The 17,043-nt window shown below is 42.7% G+C and overlaps 1 protein-coding gene across 1 annotated transcript in view; it reads left to right on the plus strand.

Moving 5' to 3' along the window:
- The window catches only part of LOC117740501 (matrix metalloproteinase-17-like), a 60,481-nt gene that overhangs the window by 19,082 nt on the left and 24,356 nt on the right, over positions 1-17,043 (plus strand). The window contains exons 2-3 of the mRNA XM_034546952.1: positions 14,101-14,233; positions 15,283-15,418. Of these exons, the coding sequence (XP_034402843.1) occupies positions 14,101-14,233; positions 15,283-15,418 (269 nt within the window). The remainder of the gene's footprint in view (positions 1-14,100; positions 14,234-15,282; positions 15,419-17,043) is intronic.

Here is a 17,043-nt window from a genome sequence, read left to right on the forward strand (position 1 = left end):
GGACATTGGAGGATTTTGTGTTGTCAGTTTATTCCACGTCACTACTGTGAAACAGCCACAGTTTGCACACTTAGTCTGGTTTCGGAGTTTAAAACAAATATGGAAATAATGTAAACAACGTAAGCACAGAAAACACGTCGCAAACATCACTAACGTAATTTAAAAATAACTTAACACTGGGACCCGAACAGCGGTCTCAAACGCTGGACTCCTGGTTGAAAGTTCTGTTTTTGTTTTACACTCCCACCTGCCATCAGTAGTACGTTCACACCACGTTACTTCCTTTAGCGTAGCATATTCACACGCATGTGTTTAAATTGCAGTCCGTACAGACTACATGGTGTAAATTTGGCACGCAAAAAGCTAACTTACTTATAAATTGTTGGTTCATTCCTGTCGGGCTGAAAATTATAGTAAAATATGGTTCATCATGGTCTTTCGACCTAATATACTTTTTTGATGAAGAGGAAGACAAACTTCTAAACATTGGTTTACAGAGATTTTTGATGCCAACCTTGGCACTCAAATATTTTGGTGCCAGGTTGCTCTTGCTGTCTCTTCCGTGCTGTTCCAAGGGCATTGTATAACTAAACTTAGCGTTTGGTGAAGGGGAATATGAGTTGGAAAAGGAGAAGAAAGAATGCCCCCCCCCCCCCCTTCCTTTGCTGCTGGAGGAAATGAAAATACAGATTCCGTGTGGCGTCCTTTTTCCGATGCTACGTGAAGTAGCGGCCCGCTCTGCCACGCCACAGGACGACTTCTGTGAAGTGCAGATTGTCTCGTGCGTCATGTCTGCTACAGTTTGCTTTTGGCACAACCCTAGCAGCCTCAGTGTTGTGCGCTGACCCACTTGGAAATGTGGCGATCTGAAAGAAGCTTAAACACTTGAGTTGACTTCTCCTCATCTTTCCCCGTAAATCAACAACACAGCTGTGAATGTGGTGGGCTCATTTCCAGCTCTCCGCCATGGGAGGAGACCAATCTGTTATCATCTGTGCGTGGCCTCTCCACCTCTGTGGAAGCCCTCGTGTGCGCCACAACCTGCTCTTGCACCGTGGTCAAGCTACAGCATGTACTGGTGTACACAAGGCAAAGAGGCTAAGCGGCCACCAACTGCTCTCGACTGAGAATCTGCACGAAGGCAGAGCCAAGAAATAAGCAAGAAAGTGCTCGGCTGAGCCTTGCTACCCAGGAAACCATCTGTTTCTGTGGCCCTCCTCAACAAAATGGTACTGTTCTATCTTGGTCAGCGATGTCCAACACATCAACGGCTCCTTATCCATCGTGTTCTCTTGGCTCAGTCTCTCCTGGCTTGAAGTCAGATCAACTGAAACACTGTTATGTAAAGATTAGATTCCATTAATTACAACTCCCACACTAGAATGGAGCACACAAAATGTACTGTTTTTAAAGTAAAATCGTAGATGATAACCTGTCTCACATCCCCGTATCAACAATGAATATGCAGTATGGCCCAGGGTACACAAATAATATATTTTGTTGTTTTACTCACTTGAGGGCACGGACGGTGCAGATACCCGCAGTAGTGTTGGGGATTGTTCGCTCTCTGGTGTCCACTTGTAAAGGGACATAAAAGCATATATGTATCATCTCTAATACCTACAATTTATTAGTTAATGACTTCAATATATCAAATTCAGTGTGTGAACGCGATACTAAGAGCATATACGTGTGTGTGTGTGTGTGTGTCTGTTTGTGTGTTCTGCTCACAACAAGCTTGCTCTGTACATGCACCCCAGTGTAATATTTGCTTCATGTGGCTAAGCACACTCCAAACCCAATCTAAATGTTCTTCCAGCAAACACATTACCAGAGACTTTGTAATTTAATTTAGAAAGTAAAAGGTTGATAGTGTTGAAGTCCGCCTACACGGGAGGTATTGCTATTTATTTTATATATATATATATATATATATATATATATATATATATATATATATATACATGTGCGTGTGTGTGTATATATATGAGTGTGTGTGTGTATATACAGTGTGTATATATATATATATATATATATATATATATATATATATATATATATATATGTATATGTGTGTGTGTATATACAGTGTGTATCTATATATATATATGTATATATGTGTGTGTGTGTATATATATATATATATATATATATATACACATGTACTGTACATGTATGTGTGTATATGTTTTAGTTTGGTGTTCATGCCAATTTTACTGATGAGAACAGCTGCGAGGTAGAACGGCGATGTCTGCATGTCTGCATTTACATAACGTGTAAAACACCCAGAGAGATGATAACAAATTTAAATGCACAAACCCAACTGCGGCGGCTGTGGCTCAGGAATGACGTGTGTCGTGTTAAAAGCGCTTTAAATGTCCGTAATACTAGAACGGCGCTTTTCAAGTACAAGTGCACTTCCATTTACCATTCACGCAAAATGCCACACTTCGTTTGACATTCTAAGAGCGTGCCAAACGATTTGCAATTAGCTTCAGTTAACGCCCCGGTAAGCCCAAGTAGTGTTGCAGCAGATGTCCTTTGCATGTAGACGGCAACAAATCTGGCCCCTCAATTTGGCAGAAAGATACACAAACTAGACTACAGGATGCCTTCTACAAAAATAATTAAATAATTAAAAAGAAATCGGCCACAGTGATCATACCATCTGAAGATTGGATCCGGAAAGCAAGTGGCATGAGAGCTCCAGACAATCACAACGCATTAAAATACCCCCACACTGTTAATGCTGCATCAGCTGGAAACTTCACAACTGATGAATAAAGAATTGGTTTGATTTAAAATTTCATGTTCATGTCTCGCAGCCAAGAGAGGAAAAGAGAAGGTCAACTCACTAGAGATGGATGAGGGGTGGTGCGCATGTGGAGAGATTGCATTGATGGTTGTGAACTCCAGTTTTCCTCTTGGATTGAATTCATAGCGGTACACAACAACTACAAAGTCCACAAGTAGTTCGGAAGTACGGAAGATGACTGCAAGATGCACTCTCGACTATGATGCCTCAGAGTGGAATTGACTTGCCCACTTGTTTTGTACTTTACGTGACCTTTTTTGAAATGAGTTTATTATTTTTTAATCTCACGAAAAGTGAGTGTTTGATGAAATAACACTTTTTTCAGTGTGAAATACCATTCAAAACATTTTAGACTGCAACGTGATTTATACGCGCTGAAGTCTTGAGGACAAAAAAAAAGAAGGAAATTTAGATCATTTTTGTCACTTGAACACCCACCGCAGCATGAATCATATTGGACCTCAGCTTAATTTGATCTCAGAATACAAAGTAAAAAATACAAGAGGTCCAGTCTGTATTTTTTTATGTGAAATGAATGTGTTTTATAGATTTAAACAAAACTGCGTTGGCACATCTGGCTGTTTTTGACTCACCGAGATGGGGGGGGGGGGAGCCTATGAAACTGGAGGACCACTCCATTGTCACCTGCTTTCAAAAACCTTTTCTTATTCTATTTAAATCTGTTACATCAGTCACACACCTTTCTAAAATGGGCCTGTGAGGCTTCAAGAGACAGACTCACTATTCTTGAGCAGAGAAATGATGGAAAGGTGCAAAAGGACCGATCACGTCTAGACGGGCATTAACATCGTTGCCCACTTTAATTTAATGCGGCGTCTGTGTCCCCAAGGCAGCACTCGCATCACCATTTAAGATGTCATATTCTGACTATTCTGATAAAGATGTACATGTTGAAGGGTGACATGGATTGACAGAGTGCGGCGCACAAAAATAACTTGACCCACTCTTTCGAAAATGTTTAAAATTCCAGAGCACTTCTGGCAGAATTCAGGTGACGCGCTGGTAGAGTTCATCGAGTCAGCGAGATGCGTACAGGCGGCTCATGAAGGTTTCAAGGTTTGCCCCGCAACATTTCTGTGAATGTGACGGCTGCAAAGTCACTTCAGGTACCGTATGGGACATTCACTTTGAATCTTTAGACGTGCCACAGCATCGGGGCAATCGGTAGAACAAAGAATAGCATAGATTGCAAATGAAGTGCAATGTGATTTAAATAAAGAGAAATGCTGAATGTTTTATTTTTGCCCCTTGAGAATCAATATGCTGAATACACAGCCACGATATCATCACCATTACACATCCAGGGGGTCATGTTTCTGGCCTCATGATGAATATAAAGGAAATATTCACTTTGTTTACTCAATATTACTCCTCGAATATGGGCTCCACCAACTCTAAATAAAATATCTCCCTGTGATTTGCTCCAGCCATCACATATGGTTAATAAAGAAATATTGATAATTTCAGCTTCACAGTTGGTACTTTGAAAATAAATATTTGCAGCAAAAAGAAAATCAACGCCAGCATCCCAATAATATTGGTCCAGAAGTTCTAAGACTCAAACAGTCAATACCGCGCCGTGCAGTCCCTCCACCCATCCTCCGTTATTGACGCTCCTCTTTCCAATTTTTCTTTCAGCTGGTCGTTCTTACCCTTTCTGACATCATGCTTGGAAGTGTGAATGCCTCACACACACACACACACACGCACACACACACACACACACACACGCACACACGCACACACACAGACAGACATATTGTAAATACATCTCAACATATGCTGTCGGTGTGGTGCACATGCAGCACTACTGCTTCTGTTTCTCACTCGGTATCATACTCTCCAACCAGCTGAAAGCAAGGCAGCAACAACTTCCGGGCGGGCTGGGTAGAAGAGAGTGAAGTATTTTAATTCATTAAAAAACGCAGTCTGTGCAGCTGCTGTATGCTTGGACACGAGGGTCGTTGTGAGTTGTTGACCTTTTACTTTTCCAGACTGAGCAAGGAAGTAAACAAGCGCCATTCTGAGGAACGGGAGATTGATATGGAGAGGAGGGAGTTCCAAATTTAGACGAGTTATTATCATCTGCATTACTATTATAGTATTGTGTTTGTAAAACTGACCACAGAATCAGATGTTGGACTCTGCTTATAAGTAGTATAAATAGTATTAGGTGAATGTAGGTTGTAATTGATTAGCGTGGCAGCAAGCAATATAGGCGAATGAACCCAACTAGTTTGTGTTTTTGAATTATTTAATTAACTTATTTGCGTTGAGCAGTCCAACATTTAAAACATTCATTCCCTGGGAAGTTGCATTGCAGATGGCTAGCTATTGTTCTTATTGGCTCTCTTGCATGCCATATGCTTTAGGATCTTCAAAAACCTAAACAAATAAAATGGTCATGAATTTCAACCGGATTAAGCAAGTTGACTCAATTGTCTCACAAAGGAAAAGTGGCCGAGCGCCAATCCGACACACTTCTGCAGCGCGGCGGCGCCTATGCATGCAGGAGATAAGACCCAGCACAGATAATAATACAAATTGGATCGTTGTTGGATAAACATGAACAGTTAGGAAATTTCACCAAAGACCAGAGATGGAAAATCCTTGTGCAACGGGGCCGTCATGTCTGTTGGCGATGGAGACGTCCCCCGGCTCTCATGCTGCTTATTCAACCTTCTTTAAAACGACCTCTGTGTTTTGAACTCATCACTGTGTGCTATGTGGGGAAAGAGGGCTGATCATTGTTAGCAAGAGAACTGCAGTCATCTGCAAGGTGTTTAATCACAGATGTTCTCTGGCGCAGAGACCAGTTCATCTATCTTTGTTCATCTATCTTTGACCAGGGAGAGAGAGTCTGGCTCTCTCTCTCCGCTGAAGAAGCGATACACTTGTAGAGCTCTCCAGAGTGGTTTGTTAGCTAACAGGTGTAAACGCATCACAGTAAAACAGATGATATCGAGGCTCGTGGCATAATTCTCTTTTTTGGTTTGGGGTGTGATCAAACAGGTTTTATAAGGCTGTGCGGCCCATCCCTGTTTTATCATCTGCAATGTGTCCTGAGAGCGAATCCTTCCTTTCTTCAGGAGATGGCGTTGGCTTTTAAAAGTCTGTCGAGGGGTTTCAGTCCTGATGAGCTACTCAGTCAAACAGTCATTGCCCGCCTGTTATATCGTTTAATGCTTCTAAGTGTACGATTCCTCCGAATAAGCCAGTGATGTGAGATGGAAAGCCGCTCAAACTGCTTTGGAGAATGACGGCATCGCCGCCGCGATTGCACACTCTCCCTGGGTGTCACGGAGAGATCTCCTTGGCTGAGAGCAGAGGGTTTGTGTTGATGGATGGGACACAGAAGGGGAAGGATTCTTTATACACCTTTTGGAGCCTAATGCTCACACTGGATGAGACACTGGTGTGACACACATATCCATATGAAGCAATATGTCAAATTGAGATTGTTTTAGATTACTTTTGCAGCTGCTGCTTTCTTGTAAACCGTTAGATCTGAATGCACGCTGGATATATTAAACATGTCAAACCACTTTCCTGCATTTCTCAGGAATTTAAATGACGAGAGTAAAGCTGTCTTGGATTAAGTTTGCTTTCCATGCATCTTTTTTCTTGTCTGCACCTTTTCACCGTGGATGTAAATTCCTCCCATGTTTCCTTTGCTAGTGTATCTCTTCAGCCAGCAATCAACTTCCTCCAGTTCCTCCATTTCCTCCCTAACCACCCCCCTGCCGTTGGTTTGACGTCGTTCAACAGGCTGCCGGTTGATGAAAGTACCGCTCGCACAAACGCAGCAACATTATTTAGATTAATTAAAGAATGAGCTTTGCCAATGTTTCACGGGGAAGGCAGCGCATGTTTGTAAGAATTCAAAGATGTCGAGAATGTAAAAGAAATTAGCTTTTAATTTACAAGGAAAACTTCACAGGACACCTTTTAATTGCTCCCAACGACAGTAGACATTTCACACAAATATTACAAAACGCTTAAAAATCCCAAATGCTTTGTCCAACACAATCAGTGAAACAATGTACAGACTTTTAAAAGAAGCCAAATTGGGACAGAAGTAAGTTAATTCCCTCTTTGATTCGCTCCTGTCTGAGCGTACACACGATTAGTCATTTGATCACTCGGGAGCTGCTCCTAAAGATCTCTCATTAGGCTGGACGGATCGAGTCGTTTGATACGTCCCCGAATAAACCTCAAAAGGCCTTCGTTAGTCTCCTGTGAAGTGCTGCTGCTTTGTATTAGTACTTCACTGCTTCATAACCTGTCAACAGGCGGGGGAGTAAAGGTCTGCCTTCATCCCAGAGGCATTGCAGAACAATGTAAACACTGAGCGGCGGCCACTGCTTCTTCATCGGGCTCTGAGAGACAGTGAGGTCCCGGGGTTAAACGTCCCGCGGTGACTCATTCCCCGTCAATGAGGCCGAGGTTGAAGGGACAGCTGTTCGTCAGAGACAAACAGAGGAGGGTTTTGTCAGACCAGCGAGGAGGATGAATCTGATTTGAGCTTTATATAGAGGCCGAAGGGATGGCGGGGTGAACTTTGACCTGTTGGGGGAAAGAGAGTTCGTCCCCTCTGACAGGATGTGTTGCATCATGTCGGAATTACTTTAATAAGAAACAGGAGGACAAGGGAGTCGAGTCAAAAAAACCAAACAGAGCGCTCTGTTCAAGGGCTGTTTTTAGGCAGTTTTCCTCAACTTCCCGTGTCACACTGTTCATGCAAATTTTTATTTTCTTCTATTCTCTCATTTCTATGCCGAGTGTCACTCTTATTTGTCATCTGACCGGGCCAGTGTGTATATGAGGCATTGCACCAAACAGGCCCGGGACAAAGGCCGTGTGTGTCCATGGAGAGAAATTGAAGTGAAAAATTAGAAATACTGGTAGAAAAAGACTGACGGGAGTGAAGGAAGAGCTGGAGAAACCAAGCCAGAGATGTTTCTGTAGCCGTCGTCCTCACTGTGCAGAAGGGTTACAGTGACCAGGGCTCACACATCTCTGAGCAAACGCATTATGTTTCACAGATAATGTAGCACGAAATGGAACAATCCGAACCTTGGATGATTTAATACCCACTTTAATACCCATTGACAATTTGTCTGAGTGTGACAGGCTGGAAATGTGTGCATGCGTATGTAAGAACTGTTAAATTATAGCAGGACTAAACTGAGAATCGTGTATGGATTGATTTTCCCGTCCCTTTTTTAAAAAGATGTGTGGATGAAATTCAAACTGGATTAGTTGTTTACTGTAGCTGAGTGCTTTGGAGCTTTATCAAAGACTTGTGTTATACACTCTGGATACAAGAGGCTTCTTGCTTTGCATATTCTGGGATGCTTAAAAGAGTGACACTTGTCCTGACGGCTGGATTAGTTAACTTAAGTGGCTCGCAATGCAGTGGTTCCTAACCTTTTATGGATTTCCACTTTTAAGCAAAACTTGTCTACTCACGTCCCCTGTCGTCGGTTGCATAATAATGTCCAAGGTGTCAGAATAAAATAATGTTCTTTTTTTTATTAATTCTTACTGGAACTTGGACATCCTCTTGTGACTTCAGTTCTTTTTCTTTTTTTTGCTTGCAACCGAAAAAGAAGGTTCCAAGCTTCTCTGAGCCATTAGTATAATAAAAAGCTTTTTATATTGCATGGCTGGCTTTTGTATTTGTACAGTGTGAGGCCGTGTTTTAAATCCACCTCGAGAAAAGCAGTGTATAATTAAAGTGTGCCATTCTTAGTGAAGCAGTATGCTGAGTGATGGGGAATATAATTATGTCGCTTAAACTCAAACTTAAAAAGTATGCAGAGTGACAAGGATCTTAATTACGTTCCATAATCACTCTCATTATCAGCTGTGTTTCTTTCTTCCACTCCTACCTGTTTAGAAATACTTCTCTCACTAATCATTTTGTATTCTGCATAAGAGTCCGAGAAGTGGTTTGATTTGTAATATTAATAATAATAATAATAATAATAATAGTAATAGCAAATTGTATAAAGAGACAAAAAGCAACAGATACAGTGACACTGGGAAAAATAAATTTATTTTCAGGATATTCAAAAACTAATATTGCAATGTTTGGGTATTCCACATTCACTCATCTTTGCAGAAGGTCCTCCGTGTGCTGCCTCATTTCTAAATGATATCAACTTGGGGGAGATCAAAGTGTCTCATTAGGAGGCAGAAACAAATCCCAACCACACTTTGCACAGTGAGTGCAGAACGCGTTTTCAACCAAATGCTTCACCCAGCAAACATAAACAACACAGCGCGGCTCGCCCTGTGTTTCAATACAGGCTTATGACTGTTATCCTAATGGAGCAATGAGTCGTATTGAGTACAACAAGTACAGTGTGGCCCTGTGTCTGCTGTCGTTACATCCACGTCTACCTCCGACACTCAGTCGATGTCCTCTTTCTTGTCTGAGATCTCCCTTTTGTCCGGCTGACTCCTGCGAGCGATAAGGAGGACCAGCTGACACGATCCGCTTTATGTTTCCGTCCCTCGACCACTGCCTTCACTCAACCCCCTTTTGCAGCTGTGGGTGGAATAGAAAGACGTTTGTCTTTGTGGTTCACGTTCTTAGCGTTTATGAGACATTGACAGAGAAAATGACCCAGGCGATGTGTGCGAGACGCAACGCCAGCGATGAGTTCAGTGATGATGAATATGTGCCAATTATAGCGGCCAACTCCAATTAGAGAACAATGCTGATTTGTGCTCCATAGAAATCCACTTGAACTTTCTGGATGATGCTGTATAATATATGTGTTTTTTCCTTCTTTTATATATCTATGTGGATACCAGTTCACTAATTAATGTATTGGTGGATGATGCAAACTATAAATCAATAAATGCAGTTGGTGCAAAAGCTGCCACATTCTCCTGCCAGAAAAAGAAAGTTTTCTTGAAGGCTTAAACTTTAAGGTAACACGGGGTGAGTAGTTGATATTCAAATGGTCACTAAGTATTTATTTTAAGATGACGGGTCCCTCTCTACACGGGACTCTTTTCATTACTTGTGCTTTCACTTGGTTACTTGCACAATAGATTACAAAGCGTTAACGGTATTCTCAATGCCCATTATTCTGGCCAGGATTTTCATCATTAAACTCTCAAAAATAGACCCCAAAAAAATTCAGAACGGTCTATAAAATCACCGTCTTATGAATTTAAGCACTTTTCTCAATTATTTCTCCTTGATTAATTCCACGTTGGCCCTTTTTCTCTTCGTGGTAAGTCTACATGTGTCGTGTTAAACCTTGTGTGTCTTTTTAGCACAAATACTTACACAATTTGGCTTGAAAATTGTCAGTTAAAAAGTTTGGTGTCTTTTGGCCTTCATATAAAAACATTGGCTTGCATGCGGTCAGATTAAATCAGGAAACATGTTTCTACACCGGAGAATAGTACTTAAGTGCTCACAGGAACTTACATTCCACCAACAACAACAACAACAACACTTCCCTAATCAATTCAAGTCTCTGTAAAGGTTGGTATTAAAAACACAGGAGGGGCACACACTCGGACCCGCTGTCATCGGACGGTGGTCGGCCAATAGGCGTGCGTTTGCGTCTGTGTGTGTGTGTGTGAGAATCTGTGTGCTTTTTCTTCTTTCTTTCTTTCTTATTTTCTTTTTTGGTCTGTCTTTCATGCAGCTCATGCATTCACTCTCTCCCGTGGTGTGTGAAATCACAGTCAGTGGTTGGGTTTGATGTTTACAAGGCTGTACACCAGAAGGCTCCCTTGAGGACGAGCAGATCTTAAGACTCAAGACGCCCTCCTCCTCAGAGGTCTCCTTCTATCTCCCTGACTGCCTTTCACCGCCTTCCCTTTTTTTTCCTATTCCCCCTCACCTTTTTCTCTCTGCTGTGTGTTTTGTGGGGTTAAGTTCTTTTTTTGCTTCCACACACATACACGGCACGCTGACACTCACACTCGCTGTACAGTCACCCTTCTAAGCAGCAAGCAATCCTGACAGTTAGACAGATGACTTCCGGGATTTTTGACAGCGTAGGACAAAGACCTTGCTGTGTGTCCACAAACACACACACCACAATTGATTCTTAAACAACCTTGAATGTTGACGATTCAGAAAAACTCCAGATTATGTCCAATGACACCGTTTTTTACATTCAGTGCCAGCCTTTTTTCTTTCGTCTTGACCTCCACACTCGTACTTTCCCCGCTTTTGTTAAATAAAGGTTGAACTTGTACCTGCTTGTGACGCTGGCATTGGGTCTCGTGCACACTAGAAATGTTGAATATAAAGACCGTTTCTTGAGGTGCTGCACTGCAATACTTGCCATAAAATCTGGTACAATCAAGCTGCCCAGAGAATGAATCCCGTATTGTTTTAGTTGGGTTCCAGACCGTTCACATTCATGGTCATAGCGTTTTTCTTTTCTTCTGAAATGTCTTAATAGAATGCGTACATCCACGTCCCCCTCAGTTGATGAGTCAACTTTTGACCAAGCACCAACAGCAGATGGGCCCACATTTCTTGTACACAGTGATAATGTGTCAAAGACAATTATTCCTCTTTTTACCGCTGCTTTCTTTTCTCAAAGAACCCTTTTGAGTCCATGTGACACGAGCACGTCCTTTTAAGTTGTTGTGCCAGATGTTTACTCGATTGTCGAATCGGCTATTTTCTGGTTCCGTTCCACTTGGACAAGACACCTAAGGAAACTTTTGTGCCGACCACAGCAGAGCGGCTGAGACACAACAGATTACTAGTGTACAAAGCAGCGATTTGATCGTTCAGGGCAACAAAAACAAACAGCTGGCGGAGCAGGTTTTCTAAAAACATGCCTCTCATTTGAGGATACAAGAATATGGGAATAAGTTTGAATATATATCTACAGCCTTTTCTGTCTGCATGAGAGCAAGATGTCCCCCCTCTCTTCGCTCTACACTTCTTTCTTCTTATTCTTTTAAGATCTAGTGTAATCAAACGCGGCTATCGGTGTCATGCATTTTACATCTGAACATTTGTTCTAAGGATTCTGGGCATCTAACACGTCATCTTAAAATTAAGACACACGCAGTGGTTTAACATGCTGGTAATTGTTGCAAGGTATGCTACCCACTGTGTACTGTAAATGTCTCTCCATTGTCTTAAGAAACAAGCTGCCACCACACTGTGTTTGAATGCTACTGTGGATATTGCCATTTCCTTTTGCTGTCTAAAAGCATCAAAGACGGCACTTTTGATTGATGCTATCTTAGTGGATTCGGCCCTACCGTGTCTGCAGACATTGCGAAGTGGTAGTCAAAAGGTCCCCCAAGGCATACAAGCCTAGTGTGGTAGTATCGTATTTTTGATCATGTTTTCATTTTGCATTTGTGTGAAGCAAAGTCAGTTCTCTGGATATGCAGACCCTTGCTGTTACATTCACATAGTTCTTTTCTGGACATCATATGGTTAAAAAAAAAAAAAATAATAATAATATTTGTTTAGCAGTAGCAGGGTTGTGAGGTGAAATCTGTAGCTTTTCTGTAGCTGACCCTGTGCTACTGCAACTGCCCTGAAGACGGGAAAACGGGAAGACACTGGCATGGACATTTCTACAACAGGGATCAATTTTTTACTGTCATCTTCATATATTCTTTTCTTTACATCTTGCCATAACGTTCAGTATGCTGACACTGAAAAGTGTGTCGGGTGGCTTCTGAACCTTTTTAAAGTGCTTTTCTTGAACCTCCAGCTCAGCAGAACCTGCCCCTCAATCCCATTTCCTTTGAACCAGACCACAAACACAACGTGTCAACTCTATCAGGCCGAGCCTTTGATGCTGTTCAGACTCCAGAATCAGCCGTTTATTTTGATCTTCCCGGTTTACTGGCACATTTTGTTCCATCGTTACTTTTTTTTTTTTCTCCTTATGTTTCTAACCTTTTAACTGCTGTGCATGTGATAATAAACTCCTAGTATGTCTCGATCACCTGCCCTTGGACCCAGGCTTCAGCCAGCTTGCGTCAGCGCAGATAAAAGAGCACACCATCACACAGATGGTTGCTTACGGCTTTATGAAAAGAGGTCTGTGACATTTATCAGGACATTATAATAAAAGATGGTTTCGTATATAAACAGAGGGAGTCGTTATGTTGTACACCAAATATATAATAAAGTCAATACTGAAACCTGACTCGGGTAACATAAAGTTTATTGTCTCAGTTGTTATTCAGACACACATTCTTAGCCCTCTGCTTTCTATACATAATCAAATTATTTTATTTTTTTATTTCTCGTAATCCTGATGATACTTGAGGTATCTGTAAACTGGGGAGGAGGAGCTAAGATGGATGCAGGTCAGAGAGAGAGAGAGAGAGATATCCCAAACCATATTGGCAACCAAAGGAAAGAGCCTAATCATTAACGAGCCGAGTTGTACAAATCTTCTTTGACCCAACTTAATATGTGCTCACACATGATACTGTCATTGAACGGTCCAAACAAAGTTATCATTTTTCTAAAGCAATCCAACAGGAATCAACATACGGGGCGATAACTGATGAATATGGCCGTTTTGTCACAGAGGGAAAAAAGCACAGATACAAATAATGAAATGAAGGATCTCACAGGGACACCTAAATAGAACTGAGTTATTACTTACCCCTGTGCTTTTTCCTGCAATTAAGAGGTCAAATGTCTGATTTAATGAGTGGATGTATTTTCCAGCGATGCAGTCATAAGTTAATATGTAAGAAGAAGAGAAAAAAACATACACAATTCAAGTTGTAGTGGCGCTGCACCTGTACACCTGCCCATTAACTGATTCATGCAGCAAAGGTGAACTGCGGTCGATAAGGCGCCGCCCGCTGCGGACTGGACAGCAGAGCCCTGCAGCCCTTTTCCCCCGCTGCTGCACGGAGCGCCGTGTGCTTGTTTATCCAAAGTCCATCAATATTGAACATGTCACGTTTTCTTAAATTGCACCAAAATTCGACACTGCGCTCCCTCGAGTCTCCAGCAATACAACCCGTCAAGTGTGGCTGTGAGCGGTTCTCGAGATATGCAGAGTGCACACACAGATGGAGGTTCCTTGCGTTAAAGTTGGATATGTGTACACACATATGCGCTCAGACTTAAAAGTCTCACATAACCTGAATGTACATATGCACATATACACCCAGTATCAGCAGACGGTATCTCAACACCCTCTCAGCGGCGTTGGGATACTTGGAGTCCTAGAAATGCTTGTGATGACCCTTGAACTCTGTGTCTACTGTTTCCCCTCCAGGACTGGCTGAGTAAGTTTGGCTACCTCCCGCCCCCTGACCCAGTGACTGGTCAGCTTCAGACTAAGGAGGCCCTGACCAAGGCCATCAAAGCCATGCAGAAGTACGGAGGCCTGAAGGAGACCGGAGTCTGGGGTATGTGGCCGTGTGTGCTGGTTGCTGAAACGGGATGATTATGTTGGCACTTTGGATGGATGGAGGCACCACGTGTGCGTTTCACTTCCTGACTACCGCATGGGAGAGGGAGGGAGTGACTTTAGAAGTGTACCTGGGGAAGAACATATAAAGTGCACCCTTCAGTAGAATGCCATCCAAGCAACACACAGGCAGAATATGGCTTTAGAAACTGGCAGTTGGAGTCAATCATTCTGACAAAGCAGCCCATCGAACCTTAGACGGGTAAAATGTATTCCAGCTCTTTAGTATTGGATTGCATGAGATCCCACAGATGCCCACACCCCCTTTGCAACACTTTGTGAACATAAATCACACTTGATGTCACACACACGCAGGCACACACTAGAGTGACAGTACTACATGCCATGTGATTGATGATCCTTGTATATGTAAAGCACTGTATTGATTAGTATACCATCTTCTATCCTCTCTTATACATCATTTATCACACAAACCGTATATTGTCAGCCTCACACACACACACACACACACACACACAAACACACACAGCAATTCTCTTCTACAAACAATGTAATCTCTCTATCACACACACCACTGCTCCATCTCACGTACACACCTGTAGAGGGTAGAAAGCCTCTTACTGTGTGAATGGGTTTTAGGACGATGGAGGCTGTGCGTGACCAAGTATAATTTATGGCCCAGCGTGAGAGTGGGAGAGTGATTATGCATGTGAGAGGGAATCTCACGGAGCACGTGGGATTTATGGCCTAAGCGGGCTCTCTTGCACATGTACATGTATGCATATGGTCACGTACACTGTGAGTTACAGCTACTGAAATATTGATTTGCAGTCGTTGAGCCGTAGTGTTTGATGTCTTCCACTGCGTTCATGTTGAACATAATCTGTAATCAGGGATTGAAGTAACTTTCCCAGCTGTCATGAAACGGATTTAATGAGGTCCTATTTACGGTGTTGTATTAATATTCAGTGTAATTGATGTTCCTCCATTAGTATGGATCCCAATCACCTGTCCTCTCCCCTATAGACCAAGCCACGATGGGTCTGATGAAGACACCCAGATGTTCTCTGCCAGATGTTTCTGAGGCGGAGGGGTCAATGGGCCGCAGGAAACGCGGCTTGAACCCTCAGAACAAATGGAGTAAGAGACATCTTTCCTGGAGGTAAGGATACAGTCAAGAATGATGCTGAACGCTGCGGGGTGCTTCACTAAGATGAGATCATCGAGTCACTGGAAATGTACCCAATTCATCCTACTAGGCTGGAGGGAACAAAACACGAAATTAAGGATATAAGTGTGATAAATTGTACAAATACATACTACATTTTTTTAGTGTTGGTGTTACAGTATAATTCAATCTGTGTCAAATGAGAGCAGGTTATTAAGCCTCACACAATTCCGTTCAGTCCAGCTCCCATAAACATCACACTTTCCCTATTGTTCCTGCCTTCGGGAGATTAGATTATGCCACTCGTCCTCAAAGCGGAAATCTGTTGGTTTGAGGATCAATTTGGGCAAAGAGGAGGAGCATGAAATGCATGGAATGGTTTTTGTTTGCGCACAGACCGCAATTGCATCTCCGGGTCTATGCAGTTCTACAGCCAACAGTCATCCTAAAGATGAAATTAATTCTACAGACTATACCGTCCATGATGGAATAATATGGTCCAGATGGTTGAATGCAGCTGGACCGTCAGTCAGGGTAGCGCACAGCTTAGTGGTAAAACGGAAGATGACGACACAGTGAAGCATTCGGTTTGGCCTTTGCTGATTCACAGAGGCTGTCGGGGCTGATTCAACGAGGAGATGATCTAAGCCGGTGCAGGCCAGTCTGTGTGATGTGTGTCCACCCGGGAGGAAAACAATCTGCACACGCAAAATGTAAAACGTGTAAAACGTTGTTGTGGTTTGTGGTGACCAGGATCAGAAGGAGAGAACGCATTAGACCAGTTTTCAAATCCTTATCTTGGTTGCCTGTCAGTTTCTCTATTGATTTAAACATGACTGAAACCTGTTCATGGTTTTGCACCAGCATATGCGTCTCACATGCTTCCAGCGTATGAACCGCTGCATCCCCTCAGGTCCTCCTGCACACGTCTGGTAGCTTTCAGCTGCTCCGCTTCGAGCCGTCTGATGAAACGGTCTGCCTGAGGATCTGAGAGCTGCTGGAGCGGTTGACATCTTTAAACATTAACTTACGTTAAGATCGTTCTTTCTTAAATAAAAATGATTTTGTATTTCATTTTGTTTTAATTACTAAATGTTGATGTCGTTTTACTTCTCATTTACAACACACACACGGTAACAATCAGACTAACCCGCACTGAGGTTGGACTTCCTTCATTCTCTCCCTCTCCCTGCTGGTGAGATGTGCTTGTGAAGGGCCGGTCAGCTATAAGTCATAACAGTCTCACCACAACGTTGGATCAAATCACCCCACTGCTCACCTGTTCATCCTCTCCCGGGATTCGGCCCACAGTGTTGCTGAGTGAATTATTCATTCAGTGAACCAACTTCTTCAATGGTGTGACCGACCAAATAGTTTTGGTCATTGTTTTTCATGCTGGCACATCTGGACTAAGACGGTGCACCTGCTACACGTCCGCCTAGCGTATTGGCTCTTGTTAGCATTTAGCTCGAAGCACCGCTGTGCGTAGTGTACCGCATCACAGAGCTGACGGCGTGGCCGTAGACTCCAGTTGGAAACATTTCGGCACCAAATGTTTGCGCGCACAGTGACGGCTGCCGCCTTGTATTTGTTTCCCAGCACCAAGCACAGCTCTCCCA

The sequence above is a fragment of the Cyclopterus lumpus genome, chromosome 12, assembly GCF_009769545.1.
Source record: "Cyclopterus lumpus isolate fCycLum1 chromosome 12, fCycLum1.pri, whole genome shotgun sequence".
NCBI lineage: Eukaryota > Metazoa > Chordata > Actinopteri > Perciformes > Cyclopteridae > Cyclopterus > Cyclopterus lumpus.